Source organism: Falco naumanni, chromosome 14 (assembly GCF_017639655.2).
Source record: "Falco naumanni isolate bFalNau1 chromosome 14, bFalNau1.pat, whole genome shotgun sequence".
NCBI lineage: Eukaryota > Metazoa > Chordata > Aves > Falconiformes > Falconidae > Falco > Falco naumanni.
The window spans coordinates 13,636,188-13,658,430 of record NC_054067.1 but is presented as its reverse complement, the minus strand read 5'-3'; the positions used below and the strand labels follow the sequence as shown (position 1 = coordinate 13,658,430).

At 43.9% G+C, this 22,243-nt stretch overlaps 1 protein-coding gene across 3 annotated transcripts in view; it reads right to left on the bottom strand.

Annotated features, from left to right (window-relative positions):
• The window catches only part of HTR2C (5-hydroxytryptamine receptor 2C), a 119,165-nt gene that overhangs the window by 23,119 nt on the left and 73,803 nt on the right, over positions 1 to 22,243 (bottom strand). The window contains exons 4-5 of one of the 3 annotated variants that reach the window (XR_005830961.1): positions 18,095 to 18,295; positions 1,080 to 5,342 (exon numbers count right to left, since the gene is read on the bottom strand). Coding sequence is in view for 1 of the 3 variants with exons in the window: in XM_040614461.1 (XP_040470395.1) it covers positions 4,510 to 5,342; positions 18,095 to 18,295 (1,034 nt within the window). In the remaining 2 variants the exon portion in view is untranslated. Of the gene's footprint in view, positions 1 to 715; positions 5,343 to 18,094; positions 18,296 to 22,243 lie in introns of those variants that run through there. The other 2 variants (XM_040614461.1, XR_005830962.1) reach the window with 2 other exon arrangements.

Here is a 22,243-nt window from a genome sequence, read left to right as displayed (position 1 = left end):
AGGGAGGAAACCCATCCAAGAGACATCTGCATCTTTATCTCATGATGGATGCTGCTTTTGGAATGCCAGATTAGCATAATTGGTCTGCAAGGCTATCAGACACCCTTCATTAGCTCAAAGCTAAATGGTATTTCTGAAGAGCTGCTTGTGATTTGCTTTGTTTCCTTAAAATATGTTTTTTCTTTGGAAATTGTGTCTCCGTACCCAGGGCCCTCTTGGCTCCAGCACATCAGATGACTGCAGTCAGCCTGCTGACTTGGAAGGGAAGAGCACTGGCCATGCTCCACGCCAGTGACAAACCTCTTTGTGGGGCCGTCCAGAAGAAAGGCACTAATGGTTAACATGAGTGTCTCTATAGAGAAAAAGGCACTAACCACACTATTCACACCGACTACTCGTGCATCGGCTAACTCTAGCGCCATTAAATTATCACTCAGATAAAAACTACTGCTGACTCACAAGTCATTAGGAGGAGGAGAGCTGTGCTCAGGTGGGATGCCTTGAGGCTCCTCAGCATTGGCTCTGAACCGTATTGCTTCCCTAACGCCACCGCCCCTGGGTAGCTGCCCTTCAGCAAACACAGGACTGAAGGAGCAGGCCCTTGTCCTCAGACAGTCTTTGAGGCCCCCAGAGGTCCCCAAAAGTCACTATGTCTGACTCCATGGATGCTACACCCCAGACGGTGTGTGGGGCAATGTGTCACAGATGTAAGTCGCGTCTGGAAGCCAGGTTGCTCAGCCACAAGGTGCTGTGCCTGAGCAGACGTGGCCAGTCTTGCTTGTGGCCTCTGGTGAGGAAGGCCACAAGCCTGCACAGCTCAGAAAGGTGCTAGTTCAGGCGCTGACTCCATGAGTAGGCTCCCTGAGGCAAGTCAGATGGGGGGGTCTGCTTGCTGGGTGGGAGCGGCCACACGCAGGCTCAGCCTGGCAGGCAGCCTGGCCGCACATCTCCCATCTGGTTTGAGAAACAAAGCAACCAACACGCTTCAGCCTACGGCACCATTTCCAAGGAACTATTTTCACTCGTTCAGTCCAAACTCAAAACAAAACACGATCACACACGCTATTTGTAAACCATACCTGAGCCGAGGTCTGAGGACTCACACAAAGCTTCCAGCAGGTACTCCCACCAGACAGCCCCAGGGCAGGGCTTCTCGAGGCACCGCCGTGGCTAATGACTGCAGCTTGGGAGAAGCAAAGCTGCTGTGGGGACAACCTGACTTTGGTTAAGTTGCAGAGAACTAAATCCATTCTTCAAATTGAGGCATTTTTTAAAAATGTCTTTTTTAACAGTTATTCCTGGAGGGAGCAAGGAGAAGAGGGGGAATAGTTTATCACCATCATCATATTTGACAAGTTTCGGGGTTGGAAGCGTTAGGGTATCTCCTGACATTAATTTCTGTGATTAAGCAACTGTGGGCCATACTTCAAGTGTGGGAGGAGAAATGAAAGTTATCCTTATCCTTATTTTTTGTTGTTGTTTTGTGTTTTGGTCATGACATATTTTTCACATAGAAAAGATGTTAACTGGGGACAGATGAAAGAAAGGGAGGGCACATTCATCCATTTATTTTCTGATAGACCATGAAAAAAAATTAAGAGTGATTAAACCAACAAACTTTCTTTAATAAATTAATAGCAGCATCACAAAACCCTGATGTGAATGACCCAAAGGAAGTTGGGCAAGTGACAGTATTTAACCATTCACAAAAATGTTATCACCCGCTGGCCAGGAGAGAATGCAGGCGCTGTAAGGCAGTCCCCTTGTCTGTTTACCTAAACAAGTGACATACATCAGAACGGGTCCAGCTGAGTAGCCACAGTCACGTATTTATAGTTCTGGTGCTGAATTTTTTAAAAACATTTATAAAAATTCTGTAAATTCTCTGTTCAATTCCTATTATTTACATCCAAATACAGTAGGCTCCCTTTTTGCCCATACAACAGAAGTGGCAAGGTGAGACAAGAAGGCTCCTATGCGAGGACAGTGCCTGTGTGTGGGCTTAATACTGCATTCCAGGATGCTGTGAAAAATGAGCTATTCACACATGACCTATTCACACATGTGCTAGAAGCTACTGTAATGCAACTTATTGCTAAATGACTTCAAAATCTGTGGTTGGCTTTTGGATATATATATATGTATACCCTCACATATATATATACACACAGATACACAAGTTTGGAAAAGATGTGCTATGAATTCATCTAAGGAAAAAAAAAAAACCAACTTAAAAAGCAATGTGATCTTTCTGATTTTTCTCTACTGTTTGAGATAATCAAATCTGACTCAAAGCAAAGGGCAGGCACTGAAGGCACGAGTTCGTGTCTCTGGCCAGCCCTTTTCCTACTGGTTACCTGACCTTTTTGGAGAGGCAAGTGGATCCTCGAGCGTTCCAGCCTGTGGCGGTATCAGCAGGCTTGGCATGTGGTGCATCTCCGCTGCCTTCTGCAAACAGTAAGATACTCTCTGCACTGGGATACCTCACCTGCCTGCATGGAAGTACCACGGATTTTTCCCAGGAGGGGATGAGGGAGAAGAGAGGACCATCAACTTCAACGTGCCAAGCTGAGAGCAACCCAGCACCAGACGCAACCTATATGTCGTGTTTCAGTAGTGGCCTCAGAGAGGTTGTTTCTGCACACAGCAATGCAACAGCACAACGTTATGCTGAAGCACTAGCAGGATTTCCCATTTCTTCTACAAGTTAATTTTGGTGGGATGAACACAGCAAGCTTAGAGTACAAGCAGCTCATGTTAGTAAAATGCAATTTATCCATGCCTAGTGTAAGCTCTTCTGTTCTGAGGATTTTCGTAGCCAGAGGCTGTTAGTGATGCTAAATGCATCCATGTTAGATGGGCACTGCAGCATTTGTTTGCTAGTTAATGGAGATGGAAAAACCTTATGGGTGATATCTGTCATTAGAGAATAGTCTACACAAGGAAAACCGCATGAGAAGCATCACCCCAGAGACACAGTGCCAGAAAGACACGATTCCTTGGAGGGTTTGTCTACACAGGAACACAGAGGAAAATTAATTCAAATTATACACAGTGTGAATTAAAAGCAGATTACTTAAAATGCATTAAATCCCAATGTGGATGTTTTCATTAAGATGTAAGTGACATTAATATGATATACTATAATTTACTTTGGGAGTGAAATGGAATAAATCGAATTTAAAAGTTATTCCAAATTAATCTTCCATGTAGACTAGCTCCAGGTCTGTTTCCTTCCTGTCCCTGGTCACCGTCTGCTTTTGAACTGTCACCAGCAAATGAATTCCAGTCACATAATCTGTCCAGTTCTGTCCACCCCCTCCTGAGACGGGAGAAATGAGCAGGGCCCCTCGTTTATGCCACTCTCCCAGCATCCCCCAGGGAGACACATCCTGCACCTCACAGCCTGGCCTGACCCCAGCCAGCACCACACGCGCAGCAGCTTCTGCTCTACACCCAAGGCAGTGTTTTATCACCAGCTCTGCAAGTCCCAGGATGCTGAAAAATAAAAGCAAATGCTAAACAAGCTAAGGAATAAATAGACGTGAGGACTGAGAAGACAAGAGCTCTTACAAAGCCAGAGAGCTCTCCTCCAGGTCAACCAAAGACCCTGCTCATCCAAGCAACCTGTGAAGGCAGTGTCATCCACCCCAAGCACAGCTGGCCCCACCCCAGAGCTGATGATTATCTGTAAGACCAAAGGATGGCTTTTTAGAAATCGGAGCCCCTCTATTTATAAAACAGGTGAAGCAGATCAGGGGTTCGCTCTTTTTCTTATGCTTCTTCTCCAAGTGTGCAAGTGATCCCAGCCAGGATCCCCAAACCACACCAGAAGGGCGTTCCCCACCTTCCTTAGGGGACCCGGAGCCTCCTGGGGAACGGAAAGAAAACTGCAGCATTGGGGTGGGAGTCAAAATTGACCAGAGGTCCCTTGAAGTGCAAGGTTGCCCCAGCACGGCAGCATGCCACTACCCGTAAGGGGACATGTCTGGCCAGGTACCTGCACAGCTGCTACGTTTTTGTGACGTCTCTCTGCCAGGTTTCTGTACAGTCTTTACACGGCACAAAAATAGGGGTGAGGATTTAAAGTATATATTTACTGTCAACTTGAAAAAGAAAGTTATACTGACCAAGTCTAATAGTATGTATTTGATATATAACTATTAACGTGCCATTCTGAACTCCAGCAAATGCCACCTGAGATAAATATTCAGCATTTTTGTTCATGCACTGGAAGAAGAATTCAAACATTTTGTCCATGACATATGCAAAGTAACTAATAGTTCTGATCTAGTATTAACAGTAAATATAGAACCTTAAACTTCACTGCGGTATATTAATATATATGATTTTAAGTACTAGACTGGAAAGACAACTATTTTTTTTTCTTTAAAAAAAAAAAGCTTTGTTCAGAATGCAATATTTACATTGTCCTTTGACCAACACTTACATTTTTACACATATTTTGGCTACAGATAACACTGTAGCAAAAGGCTGTGTGAGCCACCTTTACACACAGCTCACTCTTTCACTTACAACATTACAGCTGTTTATGGAGAGCTCTGAAGTCCCTGGTTGCATTTCAAGGCCCTCCTCAGCTTCATCTAGTTCCATGCTATTAAGTTCATTGCCGTTTCGATAACTAGTTAAAGTCAGATCTTTCCCATATAAAGCTGTTGAAGCAACATTCAGACACTGATTCTGCCGCAGCGCTGATTTTTTACTGGTCTTGTATTGACAACGGATATAATTGGAAAAAGCCCTGCGGTATGTTTTATTGAAGAGTGTGTATACGAGGGGATTAATCCCAGAGCAAACGTATCCCACCCAAACAAACACATCCAGGAGTTCACTCAAGAGGTCTTTATCACAGGCTTCCTTGCAAAGGACAGACATGACATTAGTGATGAAAAACGGGCACCACATGATGAGGAACAAAAAGAAGACGATGCCCAGGACCTTGGAGGCTCTTCGCTCGTTGTTGATGGACTGCATAGTTCCTTTCCGAAAAAGCACTGCCTCCTTATTTACAGGAGAGTTCAAGTGAGATGCTCCCTCGTGATTGTGGAGCATTGAAATGTTCTCTGTGTTGTTTTCCTTCTTGAGGCAGTTTACACTGCTCCTCCTCTGCTTGGGCACCTCTCCGCACATGAACACCGTTGCCTGTCTCTGCAGCACCTGGACGGTCAGGCAATACGTGATCACCATGATGATGAGAGGGATGAAGAACGCCATGAAGGATCCAATGAGGACGAAGTTCTCATCGTTGAGGACACAGGTCCCGTTTACAAACACCCTGGAGTCATCCTGCAAACCAATGACCGGAATAGGCGTAGATATCCCTAGAAGAACAAGACCGAAACCAAGACCGTTACCTGGATGGATGGGGCTCCAAAGAGGCCGCAGAGATGATGCAGGTCCTGCATGTATACAGCCCACCGCCTAAAGCTGTTTGAAAGAGAAGTTACTATTCCAAGATGGAAGGGAAAACCTCGTGTAACTCCTGGGAGTGCAGCTCCAGGCCATGGACGCTCTCCGCTGCAAGCAACTGCAGCTTTCCTGCGCTCCACAGCTGACACAGCGAATGCAGCAAAACTCCTTTATCAAGCTCTTTTTCTAGCATTAACTGCAAATTTGTGGGTGTAGAAGAGGCAGTCATCACCCTGCTCTGTTTCAGCTGGCCACTCCATGCCTGCCAGTTTAGGGGGTGTTTGAAATCATAGAATCATAGAATGGGTTGAGTTGGAAGGGACCTTAAACATCATCTAGTTCCACCCCGCTGCCATGGGCAGGGACACCTTCTGCTAGACCAGGCTGCTCAAAGCCCACCCAACCTGGCCTTGAACACTTGACCTAGGGTAGATAGTAGCAAATTTTAAAGAGGAAAATTATCAAAATGCAAAAGAATTACAGCTATGAAGATGCAGGAGCAAGTTTCTCAAAGAAATTTAAATAATCCTGATAGAAAAATGGCCAATTTTGCCATGACATCACAGACACATGGAAGAAAAGCTCTTGGCTTTCTGGGTCCTTATTGACTATCTTGTTGCAAGCAGACAGTGGTCTCTGCAAGCTCCATCTGCCCAGGCATTTCATTCACAAGCAGTGTGAAACTGAGAAGTACCAGAGAGACGGTCTTGCTTGAATTCTTAGAAAAGGCTATTACATAGTCAAATGAAAAGGCTGCAGCAGGCATCTGCCTGATTCCTACGCTTCTATCTTGAAACCAGAGCTAAAACCTGGAACAACAGACAACATGAGAGTGGAGAAGGTGAACTAAAATGGTAATCGAGTTGACGTGACAGTCTGAAGTCAGAACCCCAGCTACAAACCCTGTGGCTGGAAGGAAGGAAACTCTAAATGTCTCAATTATAGTAATAACTAGAGCACAGCTTCCAGCTACTCCTAAGCACTAAGCAGAGTAATAAGCCTCAGGGATCACTGCACTTGCCAAAGCAGTTTCTCTTGTATCCTGGTGGAACAGCACTTCTTACAGTCGTGCACTTAATGGCAGACAAGTGAGTTTAAGAATATTTTGGATCCCTTTTACTCTTCAGCACTACCCAGCACAGTTTGGTTGTCCAGGATTTTGGGACATCAGGTCTTTCTGAAGCAGAAGCAGGAGTCCTGCACATGGAGGGTCTCAGCAGACGGCTACGTGTCTGTGCTGTTTGGCACGTGGGCAGAGCAGACAGCTTGTCAAGCCTGGAGCACAACTGTCCAGGACTGCACTGAGTAGCCTGCACCCATGGCTAGCTGCTGGCGTATCCCTCTCAGAGTGAGGGAGTGAAGGAGTGAAAGCATTTTGAACAGCTCTAATTCAGATGTGTTTACTTAATGGCCTCCAACACTGTTTTCCTCTAAGGAATATATATATCTGTGTACCTGCTCTATTCTACCTTGTGGAAATCATCAGCAATTCAGTGTGGGGACAGAAAAAAGAGGGAATACAGGACTCATGCCGAAGTGATGGACCTCACTTGAATATTTTTCATCTGTACTGAGATCCAAACTTCATTCCTTGATCTGTGGAACTCAGTCCCGCATCAGGAAAGACCCAAAACCTTCCAGAGAAATCTGTCTAGACACAACCAAACCCAGCAAAAGTAACAACATATTTTGGAATACCGTAACTTAGGTGTACACGAGAACATGGAAGAGACATGGTGGGTCAGATCTGGTCAGACCATTATGGGTTCATCTAGCCCTGTCTCATGTCTTTGGCAGGTACCAGAAGTTCAAGTCCATGGTACAAAATGGGTCAATTGCCAGCATTATAGCTTAAAAAATTCCACAGCAAGAAGTTGCATCCACACATCGTTTTTAAAATAACCTCTGAGAGACCTATCTTCCATGAATTCTTAATCTCATTTATAACTAACTCCACAATACTTAGCAGCATTCAGTTCCACACCCTATCTGCTTGTCATGTGAACAAAGTACTTGCTCATTTTAAATTTGCTGCCTGATAATTTTCTTTGACTCCCCTCAGTTCCTCTGCTGTGAGGGACAGTGAATAATCACTCTCTGGTCACCTTTTCCACTTTCTCAGTGGTATTACAGACCTCTATCATCCCTACTGTCTGACATCTCTTTTGGAACTGAAGAATGTTACTCTATTTACTCTCTCTCCTCATGCCAAACTCATTTTATGACTTTGATTATCTTCCTCAGTTTCTTTTCAAATTCCTTTCTGTCCTTTTGAAGAAAGGGAAAGAACTGCAAGCCCCAGAAGTTAGAGAGCAGCAATACGTTTTGTTCTCCCCTTGCCACCCTCTGGCTGCCCAGCTGTGGGTGAGCACTCGCTCCGCAGACACGTCTGTGAGGCTGGCCATGCCCTGCCCTAGCTCCTTCAACCCAGAATAAAACGCCGTGGAGGCCACTGTTATGTCTGGATGTTTTTTTTGGCGTTGCTGTGATCAGCACAGGTCCTAGAACTAATCCTGTGGGACTCTGAATTTCTAAACAGAAAGAATAACACGCTAAAGAGATTAACCAGGGCATTTTTCCCACTCCAGCTAAGTGTTTTCCAGGATTCTGGAGAATACATCTGCAATTCATCATTATCATAAAATTACCATTTGCCAGTAATCTAGTAAAGGAATTCTTTCTGAAATGTAATGATTATAAAAGCCTTCTGTGATTATAGCATGAGTTTCCTTAGCCCCAGTGATAGTTCCAGTTCAGTCTTTCTTCGCTCTACACACTAAGGGTTATCCCCTTGCCCCTGGGCAAGGCAGTTGCCCCCTTTCTGATATGTTAGCCCCTGCTACCTTGCCCGTGCCAAGTCCCTGTAACTGCAATAACCTTCATCCCACCAAGCCATTGACTCTTCATCGTTAAAGATGCCTTTCTAATGCCTTGGCTCCACCAAACCACAGACATTTGGGAAGTGGTGAGAAGTGGACAGAGCAGTCTTTATACAAAGAAGAGATCTGAACTAGATCAATGGCATTACACTGGGATTATTTGCGTGGATAATTTTAAGCTTTAGAGCCCTCTATAACACATACACTTTGAAATAAAACTCCAAAATTAATAAAGATTCATTCATGAAGTAGTCATCATTGAATTTAGTGCTATTGCTTTAGCCGAGGGAAATGAGGTGAGGTTTCAGGATATCTTCATGGTCACACACATAAAGTACATTTGGGAAGAATAACCCAGGGATATGATGAATATACAAATACTGATGGCAGCCCAAAACTCTGCATGAGCATGAGATAGCTCAGCAATGATGACAGGGAACAAGGAGGTAGCTGCTGTACTGGAAGTGTCCCTCACCTCTCTCATAATAGAGTGGGATTTCAAACTGAGAAAGCACAGAAGAGAGAGAGCACCAGGTCTTTATTTGCTCATTCCTCCAGTCCAGGAAAATCTCATCATTAACAGCAGTTGGAAGAAAGATGCCCTTGGAGGGGCTGCCAACACATTCATTTAGCTGCCAGCTAGCCTACAGCACTGCTGAATGAGCAGCGTCACCCTCATCTCAAATGCTTTCTTCTGCCTCACGCTTCTCTTTTGTAACTCATTCTTTAATACGACGTTTATCACTGATCCACCTCACCATCCAGCCCTAAAGGGAACTAAATCTGTTACACAACCTGGGCAACAGGGACTAACTCTGCACCACCCCAGTATGAGAAGTGCAGGGTGGAAGGTCTCAGACACCGCAGAAGAGCTCCCTTCATGGGGGATTATTGCAAAATTGCTGCTGCAACAATCCCAGATGCAGAAATATCCGCTTGCAGACACAGCTCACAGCCTGGCCCTGATTTCAATAGGTTACCCTGATCACTATCTGCTGTGCTTATCACTAAGCATTGCCACAGTGCCTGAACACTGAACACGGTAACGGTGAATGCCTGCCTTATCTGCGTTCAACCCCACTTGACTCAAGCAACCCACGGTACTAATGCTGTGGTTGTAACCGTTCGTAATTTAAGAACTAAGTCCAGAGAAATCCAAACTCACTATACCGGCGCAAGGACGATGAATGCTAAATCAGGCAAGAGGTTCCAAAGCCTTCTGCTGTCCAGCCTTGCTGCTGTTCAGCTCTCTGAGCCCCAGTGCTGAGTTTCTCATAGAACCACAGAATCATTTAGGTTGGAAAAGACCCTTAAGATCATTGAGACCAACTGTTAATCTAACGCTGCCAAGTCCACCACAAAATCATGTTCCTAAGCACCACATCTACATGTCTTTTAAATATCTCCAGGGATGGTGACTCAACCACCTCCCTGGGCAGCTTGTTTCTGTGCTTGACAACCCTTTCAGTGAAGAAAGTTGTCCTAATATCCAGCATAAACCTCCCTGGTGCAACTTGAGGCTGTTCGGCTCGCATCCTATTTCTTGTTATCTGGGAGAAGAGACCAGCCCCCACCTCACCTCCCTGCCAGGGAGCTATAGAGAGCAATAGTGTTTTCCCTGAGCCCCCTCCTCTCCAGGCTAAACACCCCCAGTTCCCTCAGCTGCCCCTCATAACACATGTGCTCCAGACCCTTCCCCTGCTTTGTTGCTCTGGTTTTGGACACGCTGCAGCACCTCAATGTCTTTCTTCCAGTGAGGGGTCCAAAACTGAACACAGTGTCAAGGCATGGTCTTACCAGCACTGAGTACAGTTTTGTGAGCTTTTGCCTTGCACCCGAGCTGACACTTTTCATCAACAAATGTCAGACTGATTTACTGAGATGGTCTCCAGGCTCAGAGGCATTTTCCAGCTGTGTCAAATAACCCTTTCTAACTAAGGAGGCAGAAATTCCCAAAGGGAGGCAGCACTGTTCCAAAAACTTGCAAGGTGAAAGTTTTGCAAGCTTACTGCATATCACACTTTGCTTTTCAGAGCAAACTCGGTCCTCCTATTTGACGTTTGAGCAGTGCCTAGGGCAACTGGTTTTGCCCCAGTAAGAAGAGACAACCAGCCACCACGCCATGAACCAGGTCCCTGCTAGACTCAGCACTGGGAGCTCTGTGCACCCTTCTCCAGGCAACAGCTTGGTCAGGACATCCCTCTTCACCATAGCAGCTCAGGAGGGAGAAGGTGAATGTGATTTTTTTTTCTCTTCTCCTCTCCTTTAGCTTCTGTCTGACAGAGCAGCGGGAAGCACGACAGAGAGAGATCCTCCCGATTACAAATTCAATTATAGTGGTTGTACTAACTGCTTCTTGTCAGCTTTAAAGATGTTCTTAAGTGAGCAGAACGGTTCACCAAATGGGGCTGAGATGATGCTGTGGACGCAGTGTAACAGATGCTCTTCACAGATTCTCAATTAATAAAACAAACCCCAAATGACTACAAATATGGCTTTGTAAAACATTCACTAGCTTGCTCCAGAGAAAAAGTCAGCTAAAAAGTCCAATTTGCCATTCACTGAATTCAGGCTTAAATGAAAAACAATGATGTTTTTGTGTTTAATACCTTGTTTTCTTCTGTCAAAGCCCACGAGACAGATAGAGATTACTGGAAAGATGGAGTCCTTGGTGGTTATTTCCACTAAGAAGGATGTAATTTCCCATTCTTTCTCACAACATTCTTATACAAGAAGATATTTCATTTCCTCCAGGGACAGCAGCCTCGCTAAAGAAAACAGAGGCCTGCATCTGGGTCTACTCTGTCTTTCCACGTGTGGGATTCTCAGGGCTGAACACAGGAGCGGTCCCATTCTGCAGCAGGTACATGAGCTTGGCAATGCCGGGGGGCACCTCCCCTGGTGTCAGCAGTGGATTCAAAGTCTGCTGTGGTCCATGGCAAGGGCTCTGCTGATGCAGGTGGGCTTTGGATCTCACTACCATCCCCCCAGCGTCTACACACAGTTTAAAAAAAAGAAAAGCAGAAAGAGCTGTGTGCCAAACGAGCCTATGGCTGTCACAAAAGCAGTCTACACTGCAAAACCAAACCCACTGCTAAACACTGTGTGCTTAAATCTGTATCTTTAACCTAATATTTATTATTAAAAAAAATAAATGTGGATCAGCTTTAAGAGACATTCACCTGGATGTTAGCAGCTGCTGTAACTATGCATTGTTATTAGAATGTGTTAGAGGAAATAGGAACTGACTCCCCTAACCCTCTCAGAAAAGGAAAAAGAAACTAAACCAAATCTGTTTGGTCTCTTAACAGAAGCATCTCACAGAGTGCCTGCACATTTCTCTAATAATAACTTACAGATAACGAGAAGTAAACCCCAACAGACAGCAGCCTCCTGATTTGCACTGTGAAAGAAAAGGCACCAGTTTCAGGAAGGAAAGCTCTTCAGAGACAAATAGAAGAACACGGGCTTCTGAAGTGTACAAAACCACAAAAATTCAGTGTATTACCCGTATGTCAGCAGATTAATTGCAGTGCATTTCATGTGCTAATGCAGCAACAATGCACCTTCAGGGCTGGATTAGGTCTAGTTTTATCTAACTGTTCTAATAAAATAACAGTACCAGCTTTGTCTTGGTTTAAAGTCAAACATAAAAGGGGGCTGAACTTTGAAGGACCTCCCTGCCTGCAAGGAGCACAACTGCAAACAGATGAATGTAATTCATCTGTGCCTGAACAAGGTGCTGACCTTTACTTAAAACTTGCAATAGCACCGAACAACCTGAGTCTAGATGGAAAACCAGCGAACGCCAGCTAAAGACAGAAGAAATAAATTATTTTCCCACCTGCCCTTCTATTGTGCTAAATTACTTCTCTTAGTTTGCTCAGCCACATGTTTCCAATGGTTCATTTGAACACAGAGGGACAGGGCTCCTGCTCACAGCATACCCGCTGCTGGGGCTGGGCTTCCCCAAGAAATCAGTGATGCCTGAACTGACACTCAGTAGCAGTAACCTCCTCAAACAGGGGACCCTGGCATCCCCCTTGCCCCTGGGAATGGATGTGGTGGGATGGTCAATCCATCTTCTGTGCAAAACACTTCACAGACTACCACCATCCGCTGCTATCCCAGGCAAAGCATTGCACTGACGTCTGGTGACAAAATCAAACCAATCCAGCACCCTTGCCTGAAATCCCAAGGTAGTTCTCTTGCTAGGAACTAGCTTGTTACCAACTGCTATGATCTTCCTCCTCACCCTGATAACTTTTGCTGATGTGCTAGGGAGATCAGTGTCCTTCTTGGGAATCACAGTACAAACACAGGCAAAAGAATGTCTTCAAAGAAAATAACCTTGTAGTCAATTCAAACAAATGGGAAAAGAGCCAGATGAAGCCTTAGTGTAATGCTCTAGGGCATAAAGAAAAGGTTTCTGCCTTACCTATGACCAGATGATAGGCTGGAAAAAGTTTCATGAGCACAAACCTGCTCTACTGCTCCACCAGAAGCAAGCAGCAGCCTGGCTCCCAATGCTGATGCCACACCTGCACTCACCTGAGCTAACAAAAACTACCAGGATCACCACCACCGCCGCACCTCCGCCTGCAGAAATCACGAAGTATGACCCCCATGCTCACGAGGGGAGAATTTTAGTCACACGTACACAGTCAGACATTTAATGTCAAACACAAAAAGGCAAAAATACATTAAGTACAATTTTCTCCCAAATTGTGGAGAGAAGCTAACGCCACCCTTTCTTATGCTTTACTAACATGCAACCACTTTCTCAGCAATAGTATTACTGTCCTTCTGCCAAAGTGGTGCTTGTAGCCAGGAATTTGTACACTTTTCCAGGAGGTGAAGGGTGCCTGTCTAACCCTGGCTAGTGACAGTTGTCTTCCTCGTCTCCAAGTGACGAGCCACACACGGAAGCAGCCTGCTTGATGGGAAAAGTTTGAACAAAACCCTGATAACACATTTTGACCTTCCATTTGCTATCTTCTCCATTAGCAGTGGATTTGCTACTTTTTTTCCCCATGAAAACTGTCCAAAAGCTTGTTTGCTAACCAGGGCCTGAAGCCTGCAAAGAAATTCATGTGTGGTTCTATCCCAAAGTACAGTCTCTCAGGAGCAACTACTGCCCAGCACTGAACAGAGGGTGCTCAGGAGCAATCCTGTCTCATCAGCAAGCGTGCCATGGGAAAAAACAAATGCCTTGCTGGGAAAGTCCCTGATCCCAGAGACACACTTATGGGCAGAAATGCAAACAAAAACCCTAAACATGCTTTAAAACCATGACCTAAAACCTAAACATGCTTTAAAACCATGACCTAAGAGAGGCTACATGAACTACTCCAGTCTCCCTTTACCTCCATGTACAACCTGCTTTTAGCCTGTAAGAAGACTACAGTTCCTTTTAGTATCAGCGGTGCCACTCCAAGCATGTTCCTCAAACTGAGTATCATTTCCCACTGGGATTGTCCCCAGGGAGGGAGGGGAAGGCTTAACTGATACCTGGAGTCTCTCTAAGGACACCTTAGGGCAGCTTGAATGCACAGGGCTGCTCAGCCTGTGTGAGAGAGGAACACTCAGGGCAGAAGCAAAAAGCTGTCAGACATAACATCACTTCATCTGAGATGAGCATTTACTGATCCTTACAGCACACGCCTTTCATACGTCTATAAACAGATCTTCTCAGTAAAACAGTGAAGTAGTATGAAAGTTAAATGGGGATCAAAAATTCCTTTTTCAAGTTGAAAGGTTTGTTATATACACAACCCTCAGATATCTACCTGAAATCAAAATTATAATATCATTAGTGAGTCGGAGAGAGAACGAAAAGAAAAAAGTCCAATTTTAACACAGCACGTGTCATGGTATTACCATAATTCAGCAGTGCATTTCCTTTTTTTGTTAATTATTTTGTTTTCAAACAAACAAACAGAAGATGTGGGATCTGCTTATGACACTCATACAAAGAGCAGAATTTAAAGGATGCCCTTATCTCCATCACTTATCAAGTAAATTGAATTTACACTGCTACTAAGGTTGTAAAACTGTGAGCTGGGAAACTGGTAGCATGTGTAATTTTGGTGCTCTCTAGTAAATGACCAAACCTTGACTTTTCTGGGAAACAGAGGAAACCCCCTTCCGTGTTAGCCAGCACACAGCTGGGCCACAAAGAGCTTCAGAATTAAAGTGTTTTGCTTATTTTCATATCAGAAGCAACGCGTGTGCACCCTTCCACATCACTGAAGTTCTTTCATTCACACTTCCAAAGTGGTATTTCTTTTATATCAATATTATGCCGTTAACACTTTCTCCTGTATTATATTGTGTGCATTTAGAGTTTAACTAGCTCTTCATCACCCTTGCCAAGAGCTGCGTGGGGATCTCCTCTCTTGGCCAGGGTGGCCCAAGGCCACCTTCCTCAGAGCAGGACGCAGGGAGCCTGATGAGATTGAAACTACAAAATCCGAAGTATTGAAACAACATCAAGATTCTGCCAGCAAGCTTCTATCTATAATTTATTTTCAATTATGTGGATATTTCTGTTGCCTACATTTCTATTTCCAGCCTCAGCACAGTGCTATCTATCACAAAACTCATTTTTACAAGCCCAGCACTTCACAGCATCCACTTTTTCTCTAACCGAACACGGAAAGTCTTGCTCAGGTTACATTTCCTAAAGCACAGGACAACTGGCTGTGATGTACTTTAATCTGGAACAACGAGGACTTTGGAAAAAGACCCATTTATAAAGCAATTGTCAACAGACAGGAGGACTCTGTTATGTTCCCCTGCTTAGAAACCTAATCATAGGTTTAGGCTTGTGCAACCTGCCAAATTCATAGCTCAATGAGCAAAGAACTTCTATTATATTTTGCTGTCGGCATTAACATTTCAGGAAAATGGAATGAAAAAGCTACTAAATTAAGATAAATTACATGCTTTTTACTTCCTATTTTAAATTCTGGTTCAGGAACTGAATTCAGGATTCTTTACATGGGATGCATTTGAAAGTTTCTTCAGTCCAACCGAAGCAGGATTTGGGGAATGCAAACTGTCCAGCCTGCGCTTAAGTGCTGCTTTGAATTTGATACTTAATCACGTACAGAAAAGCACAAATTCTTTTGTGATACTTCATAATGAAGAGAGGATGAATTTATTTAACCTGTTTTATCCTCTTGAAAATTGCATGGGATTTCATCAGGCCTTTCCAAGTGACAAATAGGTAAGAACTGGAAGACAGCAACAATACACTTCGGGTGAGTTCTTTTCTTTCATTCCATGTTCAGTTTATTCCTGTGTCTGTCGCATTTCTAAATGCATTTGTAAAGTAAAAACAGTTATGCTAGAATAAACTAGATATATACCAAGAGTATTTTTCTTTCTCCGTTTAATGCAAACTTCTGGAGAAAGCCCACATAAATGGGTAAGACCTATCACATGCACTGGGAGGGTGGAAATCCAACAGCATTTCAGTGCCCTGAACAGACTTTCAGGGGAGTAATGATTCTACCTGTATCTTCAAAAAAGATAAGGATGCAAGGAAAGTCTCCCCTGGGCCAGCTGTACCTGCATCAAAGAGAATGAAAAAAACATAAACAAAGCTACGCTGCCAGCAAAGGAGGGCATGCAGGTACAGCTGTAACGCCTCTCCCTTCCCAGCCTGGGGAGGGAAGCGCTACCCAAGAGCAGTCCCCCAGAGCACTGTGCACTGCAGACACGAGCCACTGCTCACAGTTCTTCCTAAAGACTTTGGGATGCTGGGAAATAAGTGCAGCATCCGTTGCCTTATTGAGGGCTGACGAGCCATGTGCCTCCTAAAGAAATGTGCCATTCCATTTCCTTTCCAAGCTATTTCTTTTAGTGTTCGTTATTTCATCTGTTTCACATCCTATTATAAATGCAGACTTGTTAAACATCACCCAAGAAAGCTGAGCAGGAGACGAGGTCTTTGCACTCTACAGCAGCACAAAGTCACCTTGCCTATCCTGGTCCAGGTACTTTTGCCCCTGGGGGACAGTAGAGCCCACAATGTTCCTATTTTCCATAGTCCTGGGCCTATTCCTCACCCAGTAACTCTGGGAAGAGGCAGGTCTATGGCTGTCTTTACATCTGTTTGGTCAAGCCCTAGATTTGCTTACCAGTCTGCTTACTTGGCGAACCATGCACGAAGTGGTCTTTGCCTTACTTTATAACTTGTACCCACAGTGCAAATCAGAATTTAGCACTCAAGGTGCTTGTGCAGGCAGCCACCCTCAGCACTAGCCAAAATTGTATGGGATGTGTAAAGGTATGCTGCAACATGTAAGGCAGCACAGGCAAAAATCTGCCAGTTAGCTGCAGAAATGGAAGCAGAACAGTCTTATTGTCCAGGTTTTGCAATGTGCTGTTTAATGCCACTGACAGATTGATGTCTCTCTGCTAGCGGGGGACACCTGCTGCTCCCTCTGCATTACAGTGCAACACAGGGCACAGGTTCTGCTCTGACTCTGCACTGCCCATGCAAAGCAAGCCCAAGTCTCCTGCACGTGAAGTTGTATGCACGTGACTGCTTATGCACTGAATTCAGCTGCTTTCTTTCCTATGCCAAACAGGCAGCACAGACAGTTTAAAATAATAATTTTTTTTAAAAAAATCTTAAAACTTAAATTAAACCAAATACAATTTCTTTGTAGTTTGTATAACCTAGAGGAACTGTAGCAGTCCTGTGGCACATGAAGATTTTTTTCTAACAGGTATTGTTAAATTCAAGAGGAGTGAAGGTATATTTCCTCTATGTTTTTGCTTTTTTCCAAAGCCTTTTTCCATGACAAGCTTCTTAAAAAGTGGCCCTGGCTGCAACCCCAGTATCATATTCCACCTCTAAAGCAGGCAAAACCCAAGAGAAATTCAAGCACCTGAAACATGCTTTTCCTTGCAGCACAGCACTGAAAGTGACAACCACTTTATAAATGAAAGTTAAATGTCAAATCTTTGTAGGACTGCATTTTGAGGAAAAAAGGCAATATAGCAGAGGAAAGTGGTCATACAATTCTTCTGACCCTGCCTCAAATGACTCTTTCATAAAGCACATTGAAAGAATGCCCCAAGAAATGTTTTTATACATGTAATTCCTCACATTACAGAGTCATCTTGCTATCATTTTGCCTTTTCTTCCTTATTTTATGTTGCTTTATTTATGGCTTTTTATCAACATGATACAAGAGTGTCTTCTTTTATGTCTACTCCTCATGTACTATAACTTCAAACTTGCTAGCTCAGTACTAGCAGCAACCCAGCTGTGGCAGAATATAATACAGGCTATAAAGCCTGCCCAAGAGCAGTGAATACCTCGCTGTCAGCCTGCCTTCAGTTCTGCACTGCTTCACTTAAACCGCTACCAGAATGTGAGTTTAACTGCAGCAGCTGCAGTGTAGACATGTCATTTGTACTGGCTGGGTTTTCCTTCCAGAGTCTTTGCTGGTGCTATTTTCTGCTTTGTTTACACAGCAGTTTGATAGCACCATTTGTCTGTGTCACCATCGTTATCGGCATATTGATACGTACACAGCAGCAATGCTTCAGCATCGGAAGTGGTGGTATTCTGAAAAATGACTACTTATTTTGGTCACTGACCAACCGCAATGAAAGATTTCTATTTCCCAGTAATCATTTATCATATTCAAGGCATGCAGGACAGGTAAATTAATTTGAGTATCCTCTTAAAAATCCTAAATGAAAATTGGAGTAACACTATCATTCATTAAGACACAGTTAAGATCATGAGCCGCATTGCTTACCTATGGATATGGTCCAAACTGCAGCAATTTTCATAATAGCCTTGGTGCGGGAATTGAAGCGGCTGTGCTCAATGGGATTGCGTATTGCTACATACCGATCAAGAGAGATGGCACAGAGATGCATAATAGATGCAGTTGAAAAGAGCACATCTAGGGAAATCCATATAGGGCACAACTGTTTAGGCAAAGGCCAAGCATAATCTGAAACATAGAGAGAAAAGAAATGAAAGGAGAAAAAAAGAAAAGGAAGTAATTTGGGAAGCTAGGCCATCATTTCTGAGAAACCGTTGGGATTTTTAACTCTGCGATACCAGTAAAGGGCACATGCACGAGGAATGGACAAAGAAACCTCTTGTGGGGCCTCTCTCCAGGCAGTCCCCAGCTCCAGACACTCCATAAACCTCTACCAGTTCCCACACATCTGTTTTTCATGACCAGTAGCTAAAGGCAAAGGAACATTAATTTGGCAGCGTCTCCAAGTGACCATTCTAGCTCTGTTCCTCTCTCTTAACCTTTCCCCCACATCGTTACACAATCTAACATTACGTTCATTCATAATTGCCTCATCACGTTCTTTTCATGGAGTGCATAGCCCTACGTGGCTTTAACGTCACTCGGGTCCTTTCTAAAGCTCACTTGATATGTACCTCTCAGTTTCTGCCTGCTGAGGGGAAAGGCAGCAGACAGTTTTTCTACAGAGTCTAACAACCAGCTAACTGACACTTCACCTTAAATATTCTCCCCAGGCAGTGCGCCTCAGTAACAGAGGAATACTCACTGCCTGACAGAGCAGCTGGGATTGAGCTGCTGAAATTTTAAAACTGTTGTGAAGGTAGATAGAGCTGAGTATCATTCTTTACCGAAACAAGTGTGCCAGCAAGCCGAACAGACTAGATGGCTACATTTGACAGCAGCTGGCACACCGCTAATTTGGGTGCCTGCATTTATTAATCAGTTTACTCAGTGCTGAAGTACAGCTTAAGTATAAAAGTGACCCAGAAAAATCCTCAAGGGGCACTGGTATTTAAATTAAAGCTCAGAGAAAATTGATTTGTGAATGATACTCCCATGTTAATGCCCAGAATGGATTGTGTGAGATCAATAACACGTCCTGCCAAGCTCTGGGCTTCTAGCACACTTATCAAAACAAATCTACAGTATCTATAGCAGCCTAAAGACATGAAAGAATTCATAATAGTTGAATAATGAGATATTCTTGTGTCTTCATTCAGAACATGGATATCTAAAGCAATCTTGACGTTTACCCCAAGGATCAGAAACATCACTCTGCAGAATCAATGTTATATTAAGAACGATGTAGCTCCATTCTACTGATCTCGAATGGAAAGGAAGAAACGTTAGTCTCAGAAAGCATATTTTGAAACAAATTACCCAGCCAAGAGATACCCAGGATACCTTACATGCAGAAACCCAAGATGAACTGAACCAAAGTAAATTATTACGAATTGTCCCAGAGAAGCTCAGGAACGCTTCACAAAGAGCACGGCAGAACAGATGGACACATCAGCTCATTTTACCAGCAGGAAAACCACAGAAGTGCTAAGTAACTCCAGAAACCCACACAACAAGACCTCAGCTCTGAGGAGGTAAGCCATTTATTTCAGCAAGTTCCACCACCCCTTCTAGATGGACTGTAAGTGGACTGAAATCCAAAGCAGCAAGTATTTAACCAAAGGGAACCAAGTAAAGCACTTTGTGGCTAGAGCATCTTTAAAAGGCACCTCTGCTGTACAAATGAATCAAACTTGGTTAATTCATGACTCAGCCCCTTTATGAAGCTATGATCAAATTCTGCACCTCCTGCTCTCATTCACACTTTGCAATTGCTTAGGACCATCATCGCCATCAAGTTGCAAGTTAGCTCAGAGCTTCAGCTAAGCACACCTCTGATTTTCTGGGTCTTTAATGATGCCTCAGCGAATGCTCCAGGGAAGAACAAGTCTGATCTCCTTCAAGTGGTTCCTGTGCTCCCTGTACAGCCCCAGGCTTTTGCTGCCAGCCCGAGCTAAAACACATTCAGTCACGCTTTATCCCTCGCTACTTCTCCCCCTGAGCTGCTAGAGCCAGCTTTCTGAGGCAGGCTGAAATGAGCTATGAGCACAAGATGTGGAGAAAAGCACTAGAGAGTGTGCCCTGATGGATGAAACCTGTGAATGCGTGTGAGGCGGTCATGACTGTGCAGCAGCCTCTGCCCAGGGGGTGGGGATGGCTGCTCCCCCCATCAGGCAGACGGCTGGGAAACCTCTGGTGTCTCCAGCAAGGAACGCCAGGGCTCCAGGCTCCCTGTGTGTGGGAGCATCTCCAATTTGATCTGTGGCGCTGCAGTGGGTACAGTTTGATTCTTGACATTTGCTAGACCTGGAAGAGGTTTCTACAGCAACCAACTTTTCAGCATTATTGAATGATGAATAGCCTCTCCTGCTTCGTCCTTCAAGCTATCCGAACACTTTCCACGACTGATTCCTCCTGGAACAACTTCTGCTATTGATGTGAACTAGGCAACAAGCATTACAACCAAAAATTTAGCAGCAGCAAAAGTGACAGCAAACATTCATATCATGGTGCGAGGGTAGTCGGTGTTGCCTGCTGCCAGCCCTGGCACTGCAGGAACCACAGCCACCAACAGGTGAAAGTAACGCTGCCCAGAATTACTGCCCAGGCAAACAGTCAGGATGTCTTTGAAGATAAAGGCGAGATGAAAACCCTCCTAATGCCTAATCCTTTTAGTCTTTACTGTCCCAAGGCACTATTACGCTTCTAGCTGAAAAAGCAGTTATATAAGGAGACATTTTACTTTCTCAGGAAGTTTCTTAAAATGATCTGCAATAATAAAATGTCACTCTGGAAATTTGTAGAGTGGCAGCTTGTAACGCATGACTACACCTTGATAGGAAGGGCATAATATATATCCTATCTCGAAATGCAATTACTTTTAAGTAAGCATGGTGTGTGCATTTGAAAAACACCCACACAGCCTACAAAGCCAGTAATTTGTAAAAAAGAAAAAAGTTTATTCAAATTCTGTTTCGAATAAATGTACAAAACATAGGAAATGTGCCCTGTGACTGCGCCAAGATGCAAACAAAGATTGAAAAAACAATTCTGTTAACAATGTTATACCTCTAACAAAATCTTATCCTCAGAAAGACTCTATCTGCAGAAGGCAACATTTCTCTAATTTACCCTATTTTCTCCCATTTCATACAGAAAGAATAGCAATTATCATATATTTAGAAGCACAGATAACTGAGGGAAATTAATTCTTGGACCCCAGCACTTCCATGCTTTAGTAATGGTATTTCCAATGGAAAGAATGAATCTCAGTGCAAATTCGACTTCAGAAAGAATGAAACAGTACTAAACACCTGGGTAAGCAAAACCCAGGTTCTTTGTAAGAAACTACTTCTTGTACCTTGAATTAATCTGTGCCCTTAAAATCATTCACATATTTAATGCACTGGCTGGTGTATCAGATAGGAGAGTGCTGAAGGGAATTAGATTAATCCTGCAGGTCAGAACCAAAGGTGATATTTCTTTACCCGGCATGTGACCAACCCACAGATTATTTTGCCTTCAGACATTTTGTGGATGCTAGAAGTTTACATTGGACAAATTCATACAGAAAAGCATATAGAAGACTACTACAATGATATTACTTTTAGATCAGTGTTAGCTTCTGGCTCTGATCAAGATAAAAACACCACGTATGAAATCCTGGAAGGAAACTTCTGCAGAATGCCTGTGTATATCGCTTCAGCCTCCAATGCTGAATAGCAGCTCATGGAACATGTGATGCTGTCATTCTTTATGGGAAACAAGGGACAAACACACATTTAACCAGGAGTCATGGCCCATAGGTGGGAATTCATCTCCTGCAGCGGGATGAAAAAGCAAACCACAGTTCCTGTGTGTCATTGAACAGCTGAGATGGGTACAAACTGTTGGCAGCAAAACACAGAAACTCAAAAGCATTTTGGCAAAGCTGCAGACCATCTCTGTGTGTAGCTAATTTGCTGTCGGATAAGAGTTCCCTTAAATTTTTTGTATTTTCCATCAGGAAAGATGGCAACAATGAAATTTAATCACTTCTGTAAGAGGTTTTATGCGTATGGGTACGAAGTGTTGTAC